We start from the raw sequence: 21,646 nt of genomic DNA on the forward strand, positions 1-21,646 counted from the left end.
GGGACAGTGTGTACATGCAACATACGTGTGTGTGTGTGTAGTCAGCCTCTACATGTGCGCATGTGTGTATTGTATTGTATCGTGCTGTGGATATGCATTCTCATGTTCTTGTGGGGTTTTTTTTGAAGTCTTCAAACGTGTCACATGTATATTTAAGTATATAAATGTGTGTGTGTGTGTGTATTGCATCATTTTTGTGGCTCTCTGTGTGCACATGTCTTTGTGTATTTATATCTGTTTACTGGATATGAATGTGTGTGTTTATGTCTTTCTGGGATTATGTGTCTTTGCGTGTTTTCTGTGTACATGTCAGTATTTTTATACATACACATCACATACATCTGTGTCACTTCATATATTTGACTATTACTTGCGTGTGTGTGTGTTTTTGTTGCATTAATGTTTGAATACAGATCCTTGAATATATAATATTTGTGTTAATGTGCACGTGTGTAATTCTTGTGAGGTTTTACGTGTGTCTCTGCGTGTAACTAAATATGTGTGGGTCTGTGTGTGCATGTACATTTGTCTCTTTTGGCACATGCTCTTAGCCCGGACTCACTCCCCTGCAGATGATGCGTGTCGGAGGAAGACATTTATTAAAACATAAACACACCGAGATTAGAAACATCTCGTCCTCCGCAGTGAAAATGACGAGTGTTTTCACAAGGGTGTGGTTTGATACCTCTAAGGTTTTGGCTCTAAAGTGGTTTTTAGGAGTGGCACTTTGCGGTGTCACGTTTACCTACTTGAAGCTTTCCTACAGACGAACTTAGCCAGACACATATGGTCCACATTTAAGTTTTTTTATCTTGTATCATGTTGTGAAAGAGGGCGTTCTTCCTCGAACAACCTCAAAGGAGCTTAAGTAATCTAAAGCTTGTGGTTGCGGTGAAGTTCGTCTCCCTTTGTTTTGGTAACAGTCAAGAATTTGGATGTTGTGTGTTCCTCGACAGCGTCCCGCAGACCCAAACTGTGGAAAATCAGTCAAACACAAAGTTTGTCTTTCATATACAAGGAACGCAGCAGTAGATTCTCCAGGAACATTTGCAGAACACACAGACGAGGGGTCTTCGTCTTCTAAGCGAACGTATCCTCTTCTTCATCATGAGATATTTGTTTCGTTCCAGTTTTGCATCCAACGCTTGTTGGAAATGTCATGAGCACGCCCACTCACTCGCTCTACATTTCCCCGCCGTATTCTCACGTCGGCTCATTCCGACATTGAACCGACAAAGTTCCAAAAGTGTCCAGAACATCGGACTCAGACATTTAAGTTCCCGACTGTCTGAGAGCGTCTTTACTGATAACGATGTCTTACATTACCTAAAGATGATGCCTGTGCAAATACAAAAGATGTTCACAAGTTTATAAAGGACTTTTGTCAAGACTGTGCCGGTTGAGACTGCTAGCAACAAAATATTTAACTGGGACCAAGTGCGGGTTTTAGAGAATGGTCTATAAACAATCTGGCTCCCTTTTTGAAGCCAAAATAAAATGTAGCTGCAGCAGGAAAAGTTGATGTAAAACATGGACACAATTACGATAACAAATCCATGACCAAACCAAGTTATAACAACGACCAGAGACCAAAATAAACCAAAGCTGTTTCATTCTGCCCATCGCTGCTTGGCAATAACATGCCTGCTACCTACGGTATCACTGAAAGACACAAACAAACTCTTGTTGGAAGATTTCATGGCTTAAAAGAAGAATAACAAATCTACCCTCATGTTTTCCAGCAATTAACTGGCTGAGGAAAAGAGGAGCGCCGTGCCAAAGCTGTGAGCTGCATGTTTGCTCCGACTGGAAAACATGACTCAGCTGCACCTACGGTATAAGTTAAACAGAGGGATATAGGCTGCATTTCTAGATTTGCAACACATGGGAGGAGGATAACACACGGCTGACGTCTTCCATCGTTCAGTAGAGTGTGGGTAGGAACCAGAGTGTGTAACTGGCAGGTGGATGTAAATCACCATCCACCAAAATAGACCAGTGCTTTGGTGTTGTGCACGTTATCAGACGACTAGATCCTCGTCCAGCTCGTAAACAGAGATATAAAAGGTGTAAATCTTTCTTGACCCTCCTGTCCTGAGCGCCCAGGTGTTTATCGTGCCAGGCTCTGGTCTGTGAGGCCTTATATGGGCCTGTGTGGATGTTTTTTGTTGGGCGTTCGACTCAACCTGCTGTTACAACCCACTCCAGATGTAGAACAAGATGTTTGTTGCAGCGTCTGGCCAAAATGCAACGAAAACCATCCCACGTCTTCACACGGGGGAAAAAAACCGGTTCTTCCACCCAACATTTGCATCTGTTAAAATAAAACTACAGAGACAGAAGAGGAAATGATCAGTGCTGCATACATGCTAACGTTCCATCGTACAAATTAGTTCGACAAATGTGCTGCTGTGCTACAAGGGAAAAACATTTTATTGGGAGTGCGCGTGTCTTTTGCATGAGGCGGCAGGAAGGCAAGGACAATGAAAGTCAATGGAGCAGGTAACTACGCTCGTGTGTAAGCTTTGTGTGATTGTAACCGAGGCTTCGAGAACAAAATCGAATCATAAAATGTTTATATTATTAATGGATTGAATGATGGCGTGTAGATATGAACTGGAGGACATGAACCAACAGGTAATAATCACCCAGCTGACGATCCTCAGAACTCCTCAGGCATTTTATGCTCTTTGTTTTGGTTCGTGGGCCGAAGACGTCACTGACCCAAATTCCCAGCGGAGGAAGAAAATGATTTTCAGATTATGTCCCAGTGTCTTTAGTCAACTCTTTAGTCATCCTTAGTCATCTTAAAATGGATTTTTTCCAAGCATCTTTGTTTATTCATGGTTACAGGCTCCCACATTGTTTTCTTGTAATATATTAGGGGAACTTCTTCGAACTTTTAGGGATAATTTGTTTGTTTTTTCTGTGTCTATCTGAGTTTTAATAAAACGTTGATGTGGTAGCCACTCCTTTTTCTCTGTCCTCATGCAGTGTATTAATTTTCATATATCACAACCCCAGCCTCTGCAAACTAAGGCATCGTAATGAAAGATCCATCCATACGTTATCTACCCTACTTATCCTTAGAAGGGGATGTGGGGGCTGGAGCCAATCCCTGCTGACATTGGGCGAGAGGCGGGCTACACCCCGGACAGGCCGCCAGTTTATCACCGGGATGAAAGAGCTCAGGAGTTTAAAAAAAAAAAAGAGTTGCTGCTGAAGTTTTTCGCATTAATGAGAGACAACAGAAAACTCTGCATCTGTTTTCTTTTTACTTAGAGCATCACATGTGATATGGACCAATCAACTGCACCCGAGAGGAGGTGTGTGTGTGTGTGTGTGTGTGTGTGTGTGTGTGTGTGTGTGTGTGTGTGTGCCAGACACTGTACAATTAAGCTGTGTGATCTCAACCTCTCTTCCGTCGTAGAGCTTCACTTCAGCTCGTCACAGTTTCAGTCTCAGTTCTGTTCATGAGTTTGAGTTGTTGGTGATTAAAACAAGGATCGACGTGAGCGATGTAGAGAAGTGATCTCCGCCTCCCTTTGGAACAAGCAATAACTGGTTCTTTAATACTTTAGTCCTGTTATTTTTTATATCAATCTTAACCTAGCATGGCCCTCGTCGTTACATCGTACCTCATGGGAACCATTACGAAGGAAATAAGGGAAAAGATCTTGGAGCTGGTCCGAAATGCATCGATCAAACTGAATTGAGAAGACAATCATCCAGCTGTTGTTGGGGAAAATTAGCTTTTTATTCAAACTAGGAGATTTTTCTTTTCTTGCAGATAGTTAAACTAGTAGAGTGGATACCTCCGCCAATAGATTCAATTAAGAAGCATCGAACATTCACAGATATCAGTCGTGCAGAGTGCTGAATGTTTAAGAAATGGACAAACCTTCACGAGAGGTCGAGACAGAGCCTGATATACTTTGATGGTTGAGGTCAACAAACAAACTTCTGTTAAGTTGCATCTTGCCACCATTTTGGTTGGCCAGCATGTTAAGGAGTGACACGTCTGTTAAGTGTTGGCCCTCTCTTCTGGTGCTTCGGCCAAAACAAGCGACTACAAAAGACAAAAGTCGCTCCGACAGGCGCCTCTGAGATGATAAAAGTCTGGTTTATGACTCACGGACATTAAGGAGCAGGCGCTTATATTGTGAGAGCCCAACATGTGACCTTTCGATTAGGGACCAAATCTCTGAGCTGCTGATCGGAGCTGACGGAGCTCTCTCCTATCCACATACAGAGATTAGCTTGTAGAGCTAATGGAGAGATAAGGCGGGCTCTTCACCTCATGATGGCTGGAGCAGGATTCATTCTCCGCATTTCAGATTTTTATCCACCTCAGTTTCTGTTTTTCACTCTCCCCTCTCTCGCTTGTCCAAAACTTCAAGATTTAGGATCCGACGCGCAGGCGAAAGAAAATACTATATCATACTCATCACGTCATGAGTGCAGATGTGTTCGTCTGAGTTCAGATGAGGCCTCGTGATTATGCTGTGAAATATGGATACGTGTGTGAAAGCATGGGAATCGCTCGGAACCATGAGATTGGACGGACGCCAAAATAAGAGCTGGAAAAAAAAAAAGTCAAGTGAGAATTCAAACAAAAAGCAAAAAGGGGGATAAGAGAGTTGAATCCGTGTTCATGTAGGAAAACTGGCAGCCGCTGTGACTGTGTGTCCGCGCGCACTCGCATCATATGAATGTTTGCGTGTGCGGGGAACAGGGGCCTCCCCTGAAGTCACGCTGGAGCCACTTAGCTTTTGGATGTCTGGCAGGGAATTTAAGAGAGGCTTGCTGAAAAGCTCAGTTTGATTGCTTTTCTAAAACAACCTCATCTAAAAGCATTAAATAACCGAATACCTCTGTGACGACAACGGACCCGTTCCAACCTCTTAACGGCATCTCTATGCCTGGGAATACACACACGGCCGCGGACGTTTAATGGCATCAGCCGTGTGGTTACGGCTCGAGGAGAGGAGGTCTTGAAATCAAATTAGCGAGAGCGGTCGATTCCTTCAGGATCCTGCTGGTCTGAGGCCAGACGGCTCTTAAACCTGTTTCTGGGTCCATCACTTCTTTCTCTGACTCTATCGTCCCTCGTTTTTCTGCCTCTTCTCTCTCCATCTTTATCAAACTCTTCTTTGTCTTCCTCTCCTTTAATAAGAGAGTTAATATTTACAAGGCAGGGTTCGCAAAGGGTAACGGCCGTAAAGTTTGACTCACTCACACACACACGCACACACACTGAGGCTACTGTGGCACGGCGCCAGGGTTTTTCTAAATCAACCAGGAGAAGCAGGATCTGCAGCGGTGTAAACTCCGAAGACGCTGGAATTTATGACAGCTCTGCGTGATATGAAATAACAACAGCTAAAGCTCATTTTCAAAACTCGCACGTCCAAATTTCCACATTACAGTTTAGGTTATTTTTGTGCCAATCACTGAGACATGGGATGTTGGAGAGAAATATTGTTGATGCCTCACAAATCCACCACTGGGAAGCAAGAAGGGGGCGGTTCGGAATCGGGAGGTCGCCAAGGGAAATGTTTTGGTGGGTGAGCGAATGACTTATTTCCCCACATCATTACATAATGTGGCAATGATTGGCTGCAGAGCAGGGCACGGGCTTCTCATGAGATCAGACCTACAACACAGCTTCAGCCTCAAGTTCAGGTTTCGTTCTTAGGCTCTTCATTTCTTCTAATCTCCCTGCCTTTCTCTCTCTCTCTCTCTCTCTCTCTTTCTCTCTATCTCAGATTTAGAATAACTGATGTGATGGCAGCTCCAGGAAAACCGCAGCGGTATTCAAACTAACCAGCCTCCACATCAAACACATTACTCCAACACCTCATCTCTGACAAATCGGCCGATCAACATCATGCATCACATTTTTCTTCACTTAACACTGAGGTTAGAACAATATTCACAATCAAAACACAGCGTGTGTCACACGGGTCTGAGCTGAGAGTTCTTGAACTTGGAAAAAACAGTTTATTATGACATATGACATGAGAGTATTTCAGATATCTTTTGTTTCTGTTATTATGTATTATCTTTTCATTACACTCCTTCTCCCTGCAACGTTTTTATTTCTGATTAATTCAAAATAATCTTATTCTCATTATGAAACAGTGATAAGAAAAATACCCCCAGGACCTTCTGGTAGTCGTCAAGCGAATGAATTCTGGAACAGGCATAAATGTTTCTGTGCTTTATGAGTTTATCGCTCAGTGAAGTTACCAGTGTTAATCAAAAACCTGCTTTATGCAAATCAGAGACGTGCAGGATTTAGTAATTTGTCCCATTCATATTCAAGATAAACACGTTGGTACATACCTGTCGCAACCAATCACGTGATTATATCCATTTATTTTCTTCCTACCTGTCAGGCAGAGCCCAAAGATGGTGAGAAGAACCAGGATGTAGAGGGACACAATGGAGTATTTGATGGCTGAGAGCGAGTTGAGGTGACCGCAGCACTGGTCCTGCTTCCTGCGACGCTTTCCAGAACCTGACCGCAACAGAACGAAACGCCAGAATTAAAAAGGGAGGAGAAGCCCCCGAATACAGGTGAGAACATGTTTCTATTCAACAAAACCATTCATCTGAAAGTGAATTAATTTTGTGGCTGAAACTTTATACGTGAGGTGAGTAATTTGCTTTAAAAAGGTCGTTCACATTTCTGAGGGAGTTTGGAAACAACCCAGATCCTGTTTTCCAGGTATTTCCTTCGTCTTGAGTTAAAAAATATGAGAAGTACGCACATGAGCCAGGACAGGTGGTTGTGGCCGCACGAAAAACTCCAAGGTTTTTATGATAAAACCTGAAATGTGCTGCTATGATGACATACAGCACTGTAGAAATCCGAGGGGATGATCATACATCAAACATCGCAGACTCCAATACAAAGAATTACGCAGCAGTACAATGCATTTCTCGGTTTAGTGGTTTTAAATGGTCACACTTTTAAATTCAAAGTATGAATTTTATGATAGATGTCTGCACATATTTGGCAAATCTCAGTCTTGAATCGTTGTTAAAAGGGAAATGGTTTAGACATTAGTGTCCCGAGGCCAACGACATACATTACGACACACACGTATATGCAAAGATAAAATCATACAACAGATTTAACACAAGGGAACTCTGCTGTATGAATTACACAATGCAAAACACTCACCGTGGAGCTATTACTATAATTCATGTCACCACTTAACACCGCTCTCAGGGTCAAACAGATGTTTGAGAATTAGTCTTGATAAAAGTGACACAAGACTGTTATGATGGACGTGGTATTTCCTTTGTGTGTGTGTGTGTGTGTGTGTGTGCGTGTGTGTGTGTGGTGGGGATTAGGCTGCTGATGTTGAGGGAACATTCTCATCAGGTCAAGAGGATAAAGTGATTTTGGAATCACATCCTTCACTCTTTGGAGCGGGAATGAGATTTGACTTTTGAAATGTTTTCAGACTTCAGACCAGTTTTGTTTGAGATCAGTCAACAAAGATTAAAACAAAGTTTAATGTATATATAAATACATCTTACGTGACTGAGTGACAGTCGCAAGTGCAGCATTACAAGAAAGAAAAATGTACACACTCAGTTAATTATCTCTTATTTGATAAAATAGAATAAAACCAAATGTTATTTTTTAAATATATCTAGGGTAACAAGATATTCTAGGGATCAGCAATCACACAGAAGAGTTAGCACTGAGATGAACTGGGTGGAAAGTAAAAAGGCTGTATTCAAAATATCTCAGGATAGACAGACAGGTGTCTCTGGAGAGTCACTGTGGCCGTGTGACAAGATCTTTAATGTAAATATGAAAACCCACTGAGATATAATGAGGTTTTAATGAGTTTCTTTCTTTCTGCGAACACACGAGCGTCTGACTTTTAAATATAAACAGTGATTCTGCCGAGCGGCCTCCCGACAGCATGGTTTCATTTGGACCATGACAATCTGTCAGTGAACACTGCTGACACACACACACACACACACACACACACACACACACACACACACACACACACACACACACACACGTTTCCCCTCTATGATGAAGAACACACACACTCCACCAACGTAAGACAAACACAGCTGGCTCAGATGTGTGTGTGTGTCACATGGTTGGAATGTATAGGAACAGAAATGTCGACCTCTTAAATTATAAATTATTAATGCTGGACTTCAAAACACACACACACGAAAACCTGGCCCAGTCCCTAACGGCATTTGTCACAGCAACCAGAGTCAGAGATATGATGAACCAAGCCTCAGGTTGAGGGTCGGAGCGAGCAGAAATAACACGGGGCCCCTTCAGCACCAGGGAAGTACTGCATGAAATATGAAACGCCACTTGAACATGATTTATTGTTTAGGATTTGAAACCCGCGGGAATCTTCGCACATGCATGGAGAGGTGAATAATATCTTTATTTGGACGTATAGAAAGTTGGGAATAACCCCTTGCAAGAAAGATGAGCTACATGGTTGGGTGGCATGACACAGTCTTCTCCTCACATACGTGACTTACACCACGAGGATGATGTAAAACAGAGGAAATCAGACATTTCTTACATTTGAGACGCTGGAATTACAAGAATGTTTGGTGTCTTTGTTCGAGATCAACGACTTCGGCCTTTTGAAAATGTTGCCTGTTATCTTCAACCTATTGTTTAACTCATGGACTGTAAATAAAGATGGACGATGAATCCCCACTTCCTTCCTCTCTCCAGAAATGAAGCCAAAATACGAATGCTGCCATCTTGCGCTATTGGAGCCAGAGTACCCGAGGACCCGCCCACACGAATGCTTGACCAATCGTGAGTCAGCTGTCAATCCTCCTGTTTCACCCGCGAGCAGTTGACTTTTTATTTTACCCCATGTCCCATTCACTAAAAATGAAGGAGGCAAAGGGTTCATGACCTTTTATTGCAGCCAGCCACCAGGGGGCGATCGATGCGCAAGTCTCCGGTCTCACTGCTGAAATCTTTCTTGCACAATACTTTTAGAAATACTATCCTTCAAAATACCGCCGAGTAATGATTGTTGTAAATGAAGCATAAAAACAACCCGAGTGAAAATAAGAAAACAAAACTGTTCAGTGACAGTGACAATCGTCTCCAGCTGGAAGAAGACACACAGCATAATCAAGTAACTGTAAATACATTTGGGGATTACATTACTGCACTGTGAGTAATGTCTGTCTGCTGAGGGTGTTGTCGACATATTGCACCGTTTTGACAAGGAATTCAATAATGGTTGGAGTCAAGGATTATCCAGCTTGGAGGATTATTTTACCAGTAAACTTGGAGGAGCCACCAACACAGTTTGACCCATTTGAACACTGATCCCGAGCGGGTTTGTTTCCAGCAGTTCCAGTGTGAGTCAGGTACTGGCGGATTCTGCGTATCCGACTGTCTCTGCTGAGTTTTGTGGATTTACAAGGGCAGAGCATTGTTCCTTTAACTCCGTCTTTCCAAATGAGAGACACATGGCGCTTGGCAACTTCACCATGTTCCATAAAAGTCCGGCACCGTCTCTGCTATTGACGGGTTATGGTGACATTAATGCGCACGGCAACAACAGCGCTATTTCATCTATGCTTGAATGTGCCGTGATAATTATGATGCACGAGTCAGACCCTGGTGAGCTTGACAACACTTCCTGTCTGCAGCGTCGCCCAGGACGGAACTCTTTACCCATAATTCAAAGCGTGTTTACCTCATGTCTCCTGTATAGATGTGAGTCATTGATAAAACCTCAGAGAAACCCGCTGACTGCTTTGTTTTCCTCGTTTCTGCTGCACCTCCCATGAACCCAGCTGCTCCGCCGAGGGGGGAATAATCTCCTCTAATTGTCCGAGGTGTGAAAATGTTCTACGATTAGTAAAGTTGGACATTGACAGTCTTTTCTGATGTGTGAGGACATTGTCCAAGTTCCATTAAAACGTCAACAAGTTCTCCAGTTATATGTTCACTAAGTCTTTCCCACCAAACTCGAAGAGCCCCGGGTCGAAACCCGAGAACGACACACGGTCAACTGTGGATTCGTTCAGCTGCACCAGTGAGTACACACACACACACACACACACACACACAGATGTTGCTCATGGACATTCCATAGAGCCTGTGTGTGTGTTTGTGTGTGTGTAGTGTACATGGGTTACCAAAATTCACCATCTTGTTTGCAATGTATTAATTACTTTAGTAAATCGTTAATGTTTTCACCTCAATTTACCATAAAAACTCTGATTCTTACCGCGGCAGAAAACGGATCCTGTTTGACGACACTAAATTAAAAAGCCATAAGTAGCTCATAGCTTTCAACTTTCTCTTTGTCTCATTCTCTCTTACCTTCGTCACACAGGTTGAGTTTGGACAAGTTGTGTCCATCGTAGGCCTCTTCATACATGGAGCCGTTTTCTCTCTCCTCATATGTGCTCAGATACATGGCCTTGTTCTCCATCTCTGCCCTAATGAACAGGAAAGATAGAAGACAGCGTGAACCACACACATTTGTATTCATGACACTGCCACGTCTCCTCATACCCTCTATACCAAATCTTTGGGACATACGTGTAGTACGAATACGGCAATTGTGGCAATGTGCTCAAAATACGAAAGGATTGTGACGGTTCACAGGTTTTCTACAAAGCTGCAAAGACTCTCGGCTTTAGGTCAGTGCTTGTATTTGGCCTTCTGTACTTTTATTTTCTCAAGAAACGATTTGAGGCCTGACGAACAAGGACGGTTCTGAAAATGTAGGTCATGTTTTGGGTAAGAGGTTGGGAAAGTAATAAGTTTGTGGTTGGTTAAGGATTTATCTGTTATCTGAGAGGGTTGTCATCGGTGCAGTGGTTCAAATACATGTGTTTTTGCATTGCTGCCCTCTACTGCTGTAAATCAGCTGCGCTGCAACACACACACAAACACACACACAAACACACACACAAAGATGGAGGTCCAAGCTAAACAAACAGAAGGAAATCCCTCTGGTGTGAGGACTGTGGCCATCATCTCTACAGCAGCGTTGTGTGATGTGCTTCTCTCTGCCAACAGATTTGGACAGGGTTTGTGATTTTGCCCCATTCCATGAGTCTGCAGGATGATTCGAAGTGTGACACATTAAGAATTGTGGAAAGTGGTGGGTCACGGGCCATGAACGAGAAATTCCCCTTCCGTAACAACAGGCCGTGTGCCACAGTGTGGGAGATGCATTGGCTTCTCTAATAATACAAACTCAAACTCATCATTGGGCCTGTCAACGGCTCGGAGGAGCACATTTCCCATGCTAGTGTTTGAATGGCGGCCTGGATGGAATCTACCAATGGTGTAAATTCCTCCCCACCTCATCTTATCTGCCCTGCGTGTCGTGTATCTCCAGGTTGTCCGGGGTCAGATGGGATATAAACCCCCTCTGGTGTGTTCTGGGGTTGACCTGGGGTCTCCCCCCCGAGCTGAATGTGCCTGGAATACGTTCAGAGGGAGTCTTCAAAGACCCCAACCAACTTAACTGCATGGATCAATTCAACACAAAGGAGCAGAGGTTCAACTCCAGACTTCTCTCAGATGTCCAGGCTTTTCATCCTGACCCTTGAAGTCAGAACCCAGACCGCGCGATGACTGAGGATAAAGCTGCACTCACATCAAACAGGACGGACGACAGAGACGTGAAAGATTCACAAAATGACCCGTGACTGAAAAATATAAATTTTATAAATCCAACGGAAACATTTCCTGAGAGAGGAGAGTGTCTCAGGAGTCACTCATCATCACGCAGAGTGATTCCCCCTCCAACACGTGGCTGACCGCCTCGTCCAGCAGGTGCAGCCATGGGAGGAGTCGCTGTTTGCAAGTCTGGCGCACAAACTGCGTCATAACTCAATTTTTAATTACAAGCACATTGACTTTTTAATTTGTGGAGAATTTAACTGGTAATGAATCGCAATCAGTTTCTCCCATTTGCCTCATTTTTTTCACATTACCTCGCCGCCATATTTACTCAGAGTCGGCCCACGTTTGCTCTCCTGGTTTGCACGGGGGGTTCCCACGCTACCCTCGGTGCAAACCAAACATGTATAAAGAAACAAATAGATGAGAGTCATGACGGGGAGACTGAGCAAGACACAAGATGTCTCAGAGGGGTAAAATTAAATCTGCTGCAGTCAGCATTCGGTGGGTGTTTAAACTCCCACAAGCCCCGGTGGCAGATCTGTGAGTGTTTGACAAAGTCGTTAAAAAGTGCTCAGTCTAGACTTTCTCATTACGGAGGGGATAGAGGGGTCAGTTTGACATTTAGACCAAAGCTGGGCAGGAACCATCAGAGCTGCTAGGAGATCCCACCAAAAACCCCTCCGTACCCCCCCATGTGTGTGTTTGTGTGTCTCTGTGTGTGTCTACAGTGTGTGTGTGCATTCATGAGGTGAGTTATCGTCTAATTACACAGAGTTTGGTTGGATATAACACTCTTTCATCACGCACTCAGTTGGTCCCCGCTACCCGGTGCCAGCAGAGGACGGTGGGAAAGCGAAGCAGCTTCAACTTCACAAAGCAGTGAGTCACCGCCTGCTCTCGTTATCTACACAACCGTGAACACAATTATAGAAACTTTTTCCTTTATTTACGGTCGTTTCCGACCACACTGATGTATGGCCAAGTTTTTATATTTCCATTAAGTTGGTTCTCATTTGTTTTTCGCACCATGGGAGGAAGTGGTGACACGTCTGCGAGTCAAGCCCAAACATCCACGTGCCTGATAAAAGCATAAGAGCCATGAAACATGGACGTCTGGTTCATGTTTACATCTGAAAAAACAGCAAAGAAGCCTTTAATGCAGAATATCAGCTGCCTCTCATCGCGCTGGATTCACTTTAACCAGATTTAAATGGGACATAACTCTGACAGGAAGTGGATTTTCTTCTTCCTTCATCCCTCAAAAGACAAGGAGGCTTTCCTTCGTAGAGCCCAAAACTACAAACAGCTCAAGAGCCAACGTGTCAATGAGCCAAGAAGAGTCAAAGCTGCACGAGAGACAACGTCCAATCAACTCTGACACATCTGGGTTTTGAAAATCTGACGCATCTTACCTATTGAAACATCTGTATCAGTGAGAACAACAAATCGACTGAGTCTTGTTCTCGTGATCATTATCCGAGTTTCTGCAGGTTTCAACAAGTTAAACTCGAGACCTCCTGAAGACCAGAAGGAATCAAACTTAAGAAGCTAGAATCCTGCAGTTTTCATCACCGTCAAGGGAAACAAACCTAAAACACATATTGAACAATTATGACATTGGTGCTAGAATCAGAACCACATCTTCTCTTAACTGACTACTTTATGATCTTGTCTCTTTACAAACATTTTGTGGTGGAAGTTTTGGAGACACTGGAGAAAGAGAGAGAGACAGACGTGGAGATTCACTCAACGGGAAAGGAAACAATTATCTTGTCATGTGCCCCCAACCGAGCATCCGATTGTCTGCCAGGTCAGAGGGAAGCAGCGTGTGTGGTCCTGGCTGCCTGCTGAAAATATGACATTTGAACAATTACGCTGAGCAGAACAGGCCGTAAAAGACATAATGTTGACTGTGCACTTAGTAAAAAAGTTTGTAAAGAAGTCACAAGCTAATGTCTGACACATGGAGGCTCACTGACTTGTTATTGGCCATTTAAAAATAAAAACCCCTTGTCTTACGTTTCAGCGTCTCTCTGTCTAAACATAGCAAACCTCCCATGTCATCGCTCACTCATCCATGTGCGACATTAACCCATTTTCTAAACGCAGAGATTAAAGGCTCCTTCACCCGTGACCGCGGAAACACAAAGCAGCAATTTGGTTCCGTTAAATGTGCATTTCCTGTCCCTTTTTTTTTCTTCTATGACATCACAATGGCACCGCTCCATTAAGTGACATGCAGATGGAATCCAGCCTCACTGCGATGAAAAAAATGAACACATGTCCACCAGTGTGTCACCACGAAAGGTCACAACGTGTGTGACCACCGACAATAAACCATGTGGTGCTTTTACAGTGTTGGCTCCTGCTGGGGTTTTATAAATGCTGCATGAACCTGTTCACACTCAATACATCAGGGTGTTAATCACTGAACTCATTCTTACCGAATGCATCTGTCATTTATTAAAATTGCTCGTGTTTAATTGGTTGTTGCTGACTGTGTGAATGTTTCTTGTTCTCATGAATCTCTTGGAATAAAGCAGTTGATCTCAATGTGACAGCCTGATCAAATAAAGATTAAATAAAATAATCTTCCCCACTCAACAGGTGCACGTTCATTCACATGCACTGTGCACGTTTTAAGTGTCTAAGCACCAAGCAAATACATGAAATGACAAGAGTTCTCCTCTCTCACCTTGTCTGCTGTCAAATGGATGAGGAATAAAAAAAAAAATCACAGCTCCACGTTTCTCATAATTTCCCCCAGAAAAAGTTTGGTCTCGACTCTGCACCTCCAGTTTCCTCCTCCTCCAGTCGTCCAGCTGTCAGAGAGTCATTTGCAACCAGAGAGACAGAGAGTGAAGCTGCACCAGAGTCAGTGGGAATCCTGCAGCTCTGCAGTGAGGAGCCCGCTCACACATTTGGAGTAATATACCCACAACACCGTCATGTGACCATCACAGATCTGAGGCTGAGGATCGTTCAGTGTTGCAGAGCAGCTGCACAACAAGTTGAGAGGAAACCCGAGGAGCATCTGAGCCTCCTGCTCCGGTTGCGCCCCCTGGTGGCTCAACCCCACTTATAAATACAGCAGAGAGACACTGCACTCTTAAACGTGTTTATTGAGATGTAAACTGAATCACGTGAGATGAATTAATAATGGTTTTGATATCACGTTTATCACCCAATTTATATTAAAAAAAAAATCTTAATTTCAAGGGTTGAACATGTCTCTTGTGTTTCCTGGTGTTTCAAAAACGTCTTGGACCCAGATGGGCCAATGCTTATGTAGAGTCGTCATGATATCAGTAAATATTTGTGAGAGCTGGAAAGCAGCATTTTCAAATTGATGCTGAAAATAAACCTCGAAACCAGCACATCGACCCCCATCGTCTCAGCACCAGATGCCAATGGTTCAAACGACTCCATGGTCTGGAAACTCTGGAAACTCTGGAGGTGAGAGGCCTCTACTTCATACGACCTTTCTGTTCCTCCGTGGTAGAGGTAATCAAACAGTGCAAAGTAATAATTACACACGTATTAAGTAATTCTCATATCCATCCAGTAGTCTTTGTATTTTTTGTTGGTAGTATATTGTATATATGTATTAATGTGACATGAGTTTCAGTTTGCTCTGCACAGATACTGTTTGTAGAAATGGCCCTCGGAGGTATACTTTGAGTACATTTTAAGAGCCTGTACTTTTATACTTCTACCCGAGTAAAGAGGTTGAATCAAAACCAATACTTGAATTATATTTGTATTTCTCCTTGAGTGAAGAATGTGTGTACTTTTGCCACCTCTGTTCAAGAGTGGCATCACAAGTGTTTTCACTGGATCTGTCACTGTTACAGATTTCCTGACAGCACCTGAAGGCATCATGAGCGCATGGAGGATGTGTCGAGAGCGCGCCTCGGTGGTGGGCGGAGCCTGTAGGAACATACCTGGACAGGTAAGAGCCTCCGTTAAAACGTCATCATTAACAAAAATCCTACTTATGGCTGAACTTCAAACCTGGACTCAGGTTGTAAAGATGTGATTTTACAGCTGGACTCTGGTGTGAGTGTTGTTGTTGAATAAAATACACTGTACCGCCGGGTTACTGTAAACCACTGGGTGTGGTGAGACCGCCTTACACCAAACTCCATTCAAAATATGGAGTGTTTAAGCAAGGGGTACGCGATGCGCACAGGTCCACACACGTTTTGTACCAGGAAAGGCGTTTGAGAGTTGGTGCTCCTATTCGGCGCTACTCAGTCCACGAGAACACATAGTTAAATCATGTCAAACAAGTTTTTACATTCAGTTTTCCAGCATTGGTGAAAAGGTGATACAGTATTTAGATGAAGTAATGCGCGGTAATTGTATTTCAATGGATAACAATAGCAAGTTCCCTTCAGGTAATGACAATAAACTTTATTTAAAGTAAAGTTGATTCGTCCACTTTGACGAGTTCAAGTTTATTTATTTGCTAAAAAAGAGAAACTAACTGTGAAATGTAATTTTTCACAGTTTGAACAGAAACGAGAAACAGATTTGATCACGTCAACAGAGAAAAGAAGATCAGGGATCAGATCTAATGTCTTTATGAATTTGGGACTGTTCAGTAACTCCACCTAAATACTGTGTTTTCAAAGACGTGGTGAAGAGATGTTGTACTTCTCCAAGACACCACAAGATGGTAGGATTACATCTTTGAAGGATGACTGCCACCTGAATATTAGTCTGGAAGAATGATTGCAGTTCATTGTATTTTCAAGATCTGTAGAGTGAAATGAAAGAGGGAAATAAAATGTAATCAAGCTATAAAACACGACAGAATACAATAATTATGATAATAATAATAAAGCTTTACTTCTATTACAAGAACAAGGTTGACAAAAAACCACGGTAATAAAACAACACATAAAATAAGAAAGATATAAATATTAAAAACCAGTTTTAAAAGGATTTCTGATAAAAATATGTTCTAAGAAATGATCTGAGATAAAGTGTTGATAAAATCTAATCTACTTATTTACAGTGCAGTTCAATATGAGTACAAATATTCATCTGTTTGAAAATATTTGGGCTCACGTCGCTGCAATAAGACGTCAGGTTCTGTATTATTGACTCTAATACAGATCATTCACACCCACCCACGGCCTCGGCGCCCGGTGTGATGACCACATATTGGATCTGAAGTCACTTTCAGGCCACGAGAAAAACAAACATCCACCTGACAAAGTGGTTTTAAGATTCTCGTGGTAAAACCGATAGTGATATTGATGCACTGCGCTTCTGTTTATAACACGAAAAACTTTTTTTTGTTTATCTGACCGCTTCGTGGCAGTGAGCTTTAAATATAACTTCAGTTGTTATGTATGAAATCAAGCCGGTGAGAAAACAAACAGCTGCCCACACGTTCACTTCACCTCCCTGGAGTTCAATAAGAGAGGAGCACTCATGAAGAGAGGAGCAGGTGAAGGGGACGAGAGCATTTCAGGGAGATTATCGTCGTCGCTTTGCAGTTAATCTTCACTTTGATTTAAACAGATCCATTTTGGATTAAGTGTTAATCGTGAGTTAATAAGTTGCAGCTCAATAAAAAGAGGAATCCACCTCACAAACAGCGGATTTTCCAGCCTGCTTGTTGCTGCATATTGCTTTTGTTTACAAGTCCTGGTTCAGTTGTAACAGGGCAGATTGAACATAAATGAAATGGTCTGGAGCAAATAAGACGAGCTGCATATACAGTCACTGCAGAAACTGACCCGCTGGGAGCCCAGTTTGGGAGATGTGCAGTTAAATAGATTCTGTCCTCAAGCATAAAACCAACGTTACAGAAAACTGTGGGATTTACTTTAACCTATAATCTCCGAGGGGAAGTTTTAGCCCGTGTGTAAAGGTTCTCACTCTGCTCGTCCTTTACCCTGCAGGGACCTCGTTACTGCCCCGGCCAATCACGCTTGTCCCTTAATTAACACGGGAAATTACATTCTCATATTTATAACCCAATAAATCGACTGGCCTGCTGAAAAGGTCACATCAACAGCGCTCGCCCCAGAGCGGTGCAGCCCATGAGGACCTGGGTGGGAGGAAAGCCAAGCCAACCCGAGGCATGAGAGTTGGCAGAGTTTCGAGCAGAACTTTTTAAATTTTGACCTCTGAGCGTTGGAGTTGCTTGACTTCGCCTCGCTGCAGGAATCCCTCAGTCGTGCTTATGCTGTTTGTCATCATCATGTTCAGGGGGTTGTCATGTTAATCACTGGAAAACAGGTTTAGTCAGAGTAAGTAGGTGAAACCACATGAGGAGGGAATTTAATCCAAGGCGTCAAATATCAAGAGGATGTGACGTTTTGAATGTGTGAGGGTCCTCGACAGAGATCTGTGTCCTCGGCTCGTGGGCCTGGGGACAAAACACAATCGCACGAGCCGCTGCGGAGGGACGTGTTCACTGCTGAGCTCAAATTCTACTCTGGTGAACTTTAACAAGCGAACGATGCAGCCTGTTGAAGATTAGTGACACAACGTATGTGTATGCGCTCAAAAGTATATGATAAATGAATAATTGAAGTCAATCATCAGATGTAAATGGAAACATTGAAGGAAACTCAAGTGTTATTTCAACTTGGTTTTATCTTTGTAACTTTGGTCGTTGATCCTTTTGGTCAAATCGCTGAATTCAGAAGCATGAAAGAAGTTCAATCAGATTATCTCAACCACTTCATTTGGGAGTATATTAAAATTACCACCTTAAATTTACTCAGTTCACGACGTGTGCAACAAAAGGGCAAATTCAGGAATTTCATGTTAGATGACATTTTATATCTTATATCTATAAAACCTATGAAAATAAGACCCTGTAATATCTGTAAAACCCTTTAAAAACATGGGCTGAGCTTGAACTCGTGTTTCAGACGAGTGGCAGTGAAAGACGATGAACTTACAGACGGAGATCTGGACGCCACATTTTTCCTCTATTGATTTTAGCATGAGGCTAAGATGTCACTGTTCCTAACGCTGTGTCTGTGTTGTTTACGCCTCCGTCTTGTCGGGGCGTTGCCGACGTGGCTGCAGGGCGATGGACCTGTCAAAGCGAGTGTCATTATGGACGGTGGAGGACGTGTTGGAGTGGATGCAGGAGCAGTGTCCAGCCCACATGAACCGGCTGCATAAAGCCATCATCAAACACGCTATATCAGGTACAACACGTCCATTAAAGCATCTCGCGCTGTAATGTTGAGATTCGGCTCTGGTTGCACTTTACTTTCTTGACACTGGACACACGCTGCGTTTGTGAATGAATTTGCAGGCCGAGCGTTGCTGAGATTAAAGGATCATCACCTGGAGCTTCTCGGGGTGGAAGCCGAGGAGCAGCAGCAGGAGATCCTGCAGGACCTCCTCCTCCTCAGAGTTCAGGAGGAAATCAAGGAACTCACTGACATCTGCTCCGGTGAGAACTCCAAACGACCTTTATCCGCGGGCTGCAGCCGAGACGCTAACTAAGAAGAGAGTAGTTTTAAAGTATAAGTACAAGTGTTGGTGGAGTTGGAATTCACTGAAAATCATGCATGTACATAAACTGTTGATTACAACGACTGTTTATTAAGATGGATGACAAAGTGTCCTCAATACGTGTGCGGCCATCTCGTGTTTGAACGTCATTCGTCGCTGGGAAGTTCGACCAATTGCGAGTCAATTGTGATGCTTTATCCCGTTTTAACAGCATCATATAAATAATTAAACAAAAAAACATCAGCGTGATAGAAAATGTATTTAACGTGTACTTTGACTTTTATTTGTGTGGTCCCATCCACTAACATGGAGGTGGAGGTGATGTCCCATACTGCAGCCAGCCACCAGGGGGCGAACCAGATGTTTTGGAGAGCTGTCATGTCGTCCATCTTTATAAACAGTCGATGATTAAAACCACACAATTGATTTAAAATCTAACATTTATCATACAAACACATTCAATGTTACCACCTTTCATTTCGAATCGACGAGAGACGCTGCTCACGCGTTTTTCTTCTTCTCTTCTCTCCAGACTGTTTTTCTTTGTAGCCGAAGACGAATGTTCAGGCAAGAAATGCAGCTTTTTTTTTTTTTTTACATTTCCCTTCCATCCATTCATCCATGTGAAGGGAAGAGAAATGCAGGACTGAAAGAAAAAAAGAGAGAAGGTGAAAGGAGAGAAGAATCAATGAGGAATGGAGAGACTGAAACCTATTTCCTGTATGAAATCCGACCTGTGCAGATGGATGAGATTAGTTTTGGTCTTTTTCTGAGAAATACTGACCATTAGTCTCTGTCTGTTTCGCTGGAGTGTAGTTTTCCTTCCAACGGAGTCAAATAGTGGATTTGATGTTCCGAATATGGAAAAACATCAGGACGAATAACTGTCAGCAATGAAATGGGACGATACCTTTTAGTTAACTTGGAAGCTTCCAGTATTTCCAACCATCCATCCATTATCTATCCCACTTATCCACACAGAAACACCCCGCGGTGAACCGGGAACAAGCGTGCAGATATTCCAGTGAATTTAAAAACCTGATGTTTAGTTGAATCGAATCAAGGAAACAATCAGAGAAGAGAAAAAGTCTTGTTCATGTGTTGTCAGAGGTCAGAAGATGTGAACGTTAAGGTTTTTTTGCACAGGCCTGATCTGAAGAAAGGGCCTGTGAGGTAAAACAAATTAGTTTGACGGAGCGCTTGATTCTCATCTTCTGATTTGATCTTATCAAGTTTGCATGCTTTTACTCTCTTAATAAGAAAAACCTGAAAAAAGCTTCTCTCTCTCTCTCTCAGCCTCTGATTTTTACGATCCAGCTGCCGGTTTAACTCCACTATATTTATCTGTCCTAACACAATGCAAACAGTGCTTTGTTTTGTTTTTTTATAGAGAAAATCCACTTATTTTCTGGATTTTATGCTCATTTGTTTTTTTTTTTACTATCACCGTGAATCCTGTTTAAAACTGCTAAGCAGCGGCTACTTACTAAAACCGATCATTTGTGAATGCCCATAATACAAGTGGTCCTAAAACTTTCAGACGCCATGATTCCCTGTTCCCTCTATTTATGATGTTCTCCTCCTTTTAGTGTGTTATGGCGTCAATACTGCAGCATTTGTGCTCCATAAAAAAAGTTGTGTTTTCATGGCACTGATACACTTTGGTCAGCTGAATTAAAAAGTGCTGCTTTGGCAAAACAATCCCGCCTGCTGAGCTTTTTTTTATTTTTTTATTTTTTTTGATCATCTGTCTCTTTGGCAGACTCCTCTCACAGACTCCAGTTGTTCTACTTTAGTGCAATCATCACTCATTTGTTTGTCATCGCTCTGCTTTCACAGCTGCAGCCTCCAGTCGTGCCTCCGCGGCTCGGTTTCCCCTCTGGCTGGAGGAAGATCCAGCTCTCCTAAAACTAAAGGTCATAACAATAAAAACATTAGAGCGCGCTCGTGTGCGGCCCAGATCAGCATGTCGTAGACTGCGGTCGACGGCGAGTGATGGTGTTGATGAACGAAGCAGTAAAAGTGTAATCAGACCGCATCACATCCACGGCGTCAGTCGTATTTCAGCCTGAGTGGGATCCAACAGTTGGATCCGGCGCTCAGGTTTTTATGGCAGTTTTTTGAGGGAATGTAAAACAATGTGACGGAGCAGGTGATTCTGACGTTTTAAAGAGTTTGACTCTGTTGTGCTTCAGCGAGGTTCACTACTGCTCCTCAGCCGTTACACTTCAAACCATGTGATGTCTCTCTTCACACCAAACTAAAGTGAAAACAAAAGAAATGTGTGGGTTCTTTGTTTGGCTCATGCATCTTTCCACTAAGTTTTATGAAAATTTGTTTTTTTGCATGATCCTGCTGACAAAGAAATAACTAAACAAACTAGAGCGGCGCTCAGTAGAGTTCATGCCTCCGCCAAGCCCCAGCAGTCTCCTCATGAATCCACATTTAACTGTACTGGAT

General features: G+C 42.9%; 2 protein-coding genes across 2 annotated transcripts in view; one reads left to right on the plus strand and one right to left on the minus strand.

Moving 5' to 3' along the window:
* The window catches only part of scara5 (scavenger receptor class A, member 5 (putative)), a 49,488-nt gene extending 34,793 nt beyond the window's left edge, over positions 1-14,695 (minus strand). Inside the window, exons 1-3 of the mRNA XM_069515138.1 lie at positions 14,385-14,695; positions 10,370-10,488; positions 6,395-6,523 (exon numbers count right to left, since the gene is read on the minus strand). Of these exons, the coding sequence (XP_069371239.1) occupies positions 6,395-6,523; positions 10,370-10,481 (241 nt within the window). The 5' untranslated portion in view covers positions 10,482-10,488; positions 14,385-14,695. The remainder of the gene's footprint in view (positions 1-6,394; positions 6,524-10,369; positions 10,489-14,384) is intronic.
* Positions 14,696-15,514: 819 nt separating this feature from the next.
* Positions 15,515-20,887, plus strand: LOC109639970 (sterile alpha motif domain-containing protein 12-like). The gene is made up of 4 exons (XM_020103716.2): positions 15,515-15,641; positions 18,749-18,873; positions 18,984-19,124; positions 19,719-20,887. Exons 2-4 carry the CDS (start codon positions 18,753-18,755, stop codon positions 19,733-19,735), a joined length of 279 nt encoding a protein of 92 aa, XP_019959275.1. The 5' UTR covers positions 15,515-15,641; positions 18,749-18,752; the 3' UTR covers positions 19,736-20,887.
* Positions 20,888-21,646: the final 759 nt, after the last annotated feature.

This window comes from Paralichthys olivaceus, chromosome 19 (genome assembly GCF_024713975.1).
Source record: "Paralichthys olivaceus isolate ysfri-2021 chromosome 19, ASM2471397v2, whole genome shotgun sequence".
In the NCBI taxonomy this organism is placed as follows: domain Eukaryota; kingdom Metazoa; phylum Chordata; class Actinopteri; order Pleuronectiformes; family Paralichthyidae; genus Paralichthys; species Paralichthys olivaceus.

Bases quoted from the DNA above. Each gene is read 5' to 3' on its own strand.
- LOC109639970 (XM_020103716.2), top strand. From the start codon at position 18,753: ATGGACCTGTCAAAGCGAGTGTCATTATGGACGGTGGAGGACGTGTTG. The intron at 18,874-18,983 runs GTACAACACGTC...ATGAATTTGCAG, and splicing joins CATCAAACACGCTATATCAG to GCCGAGCGTTGCTGAGATTA.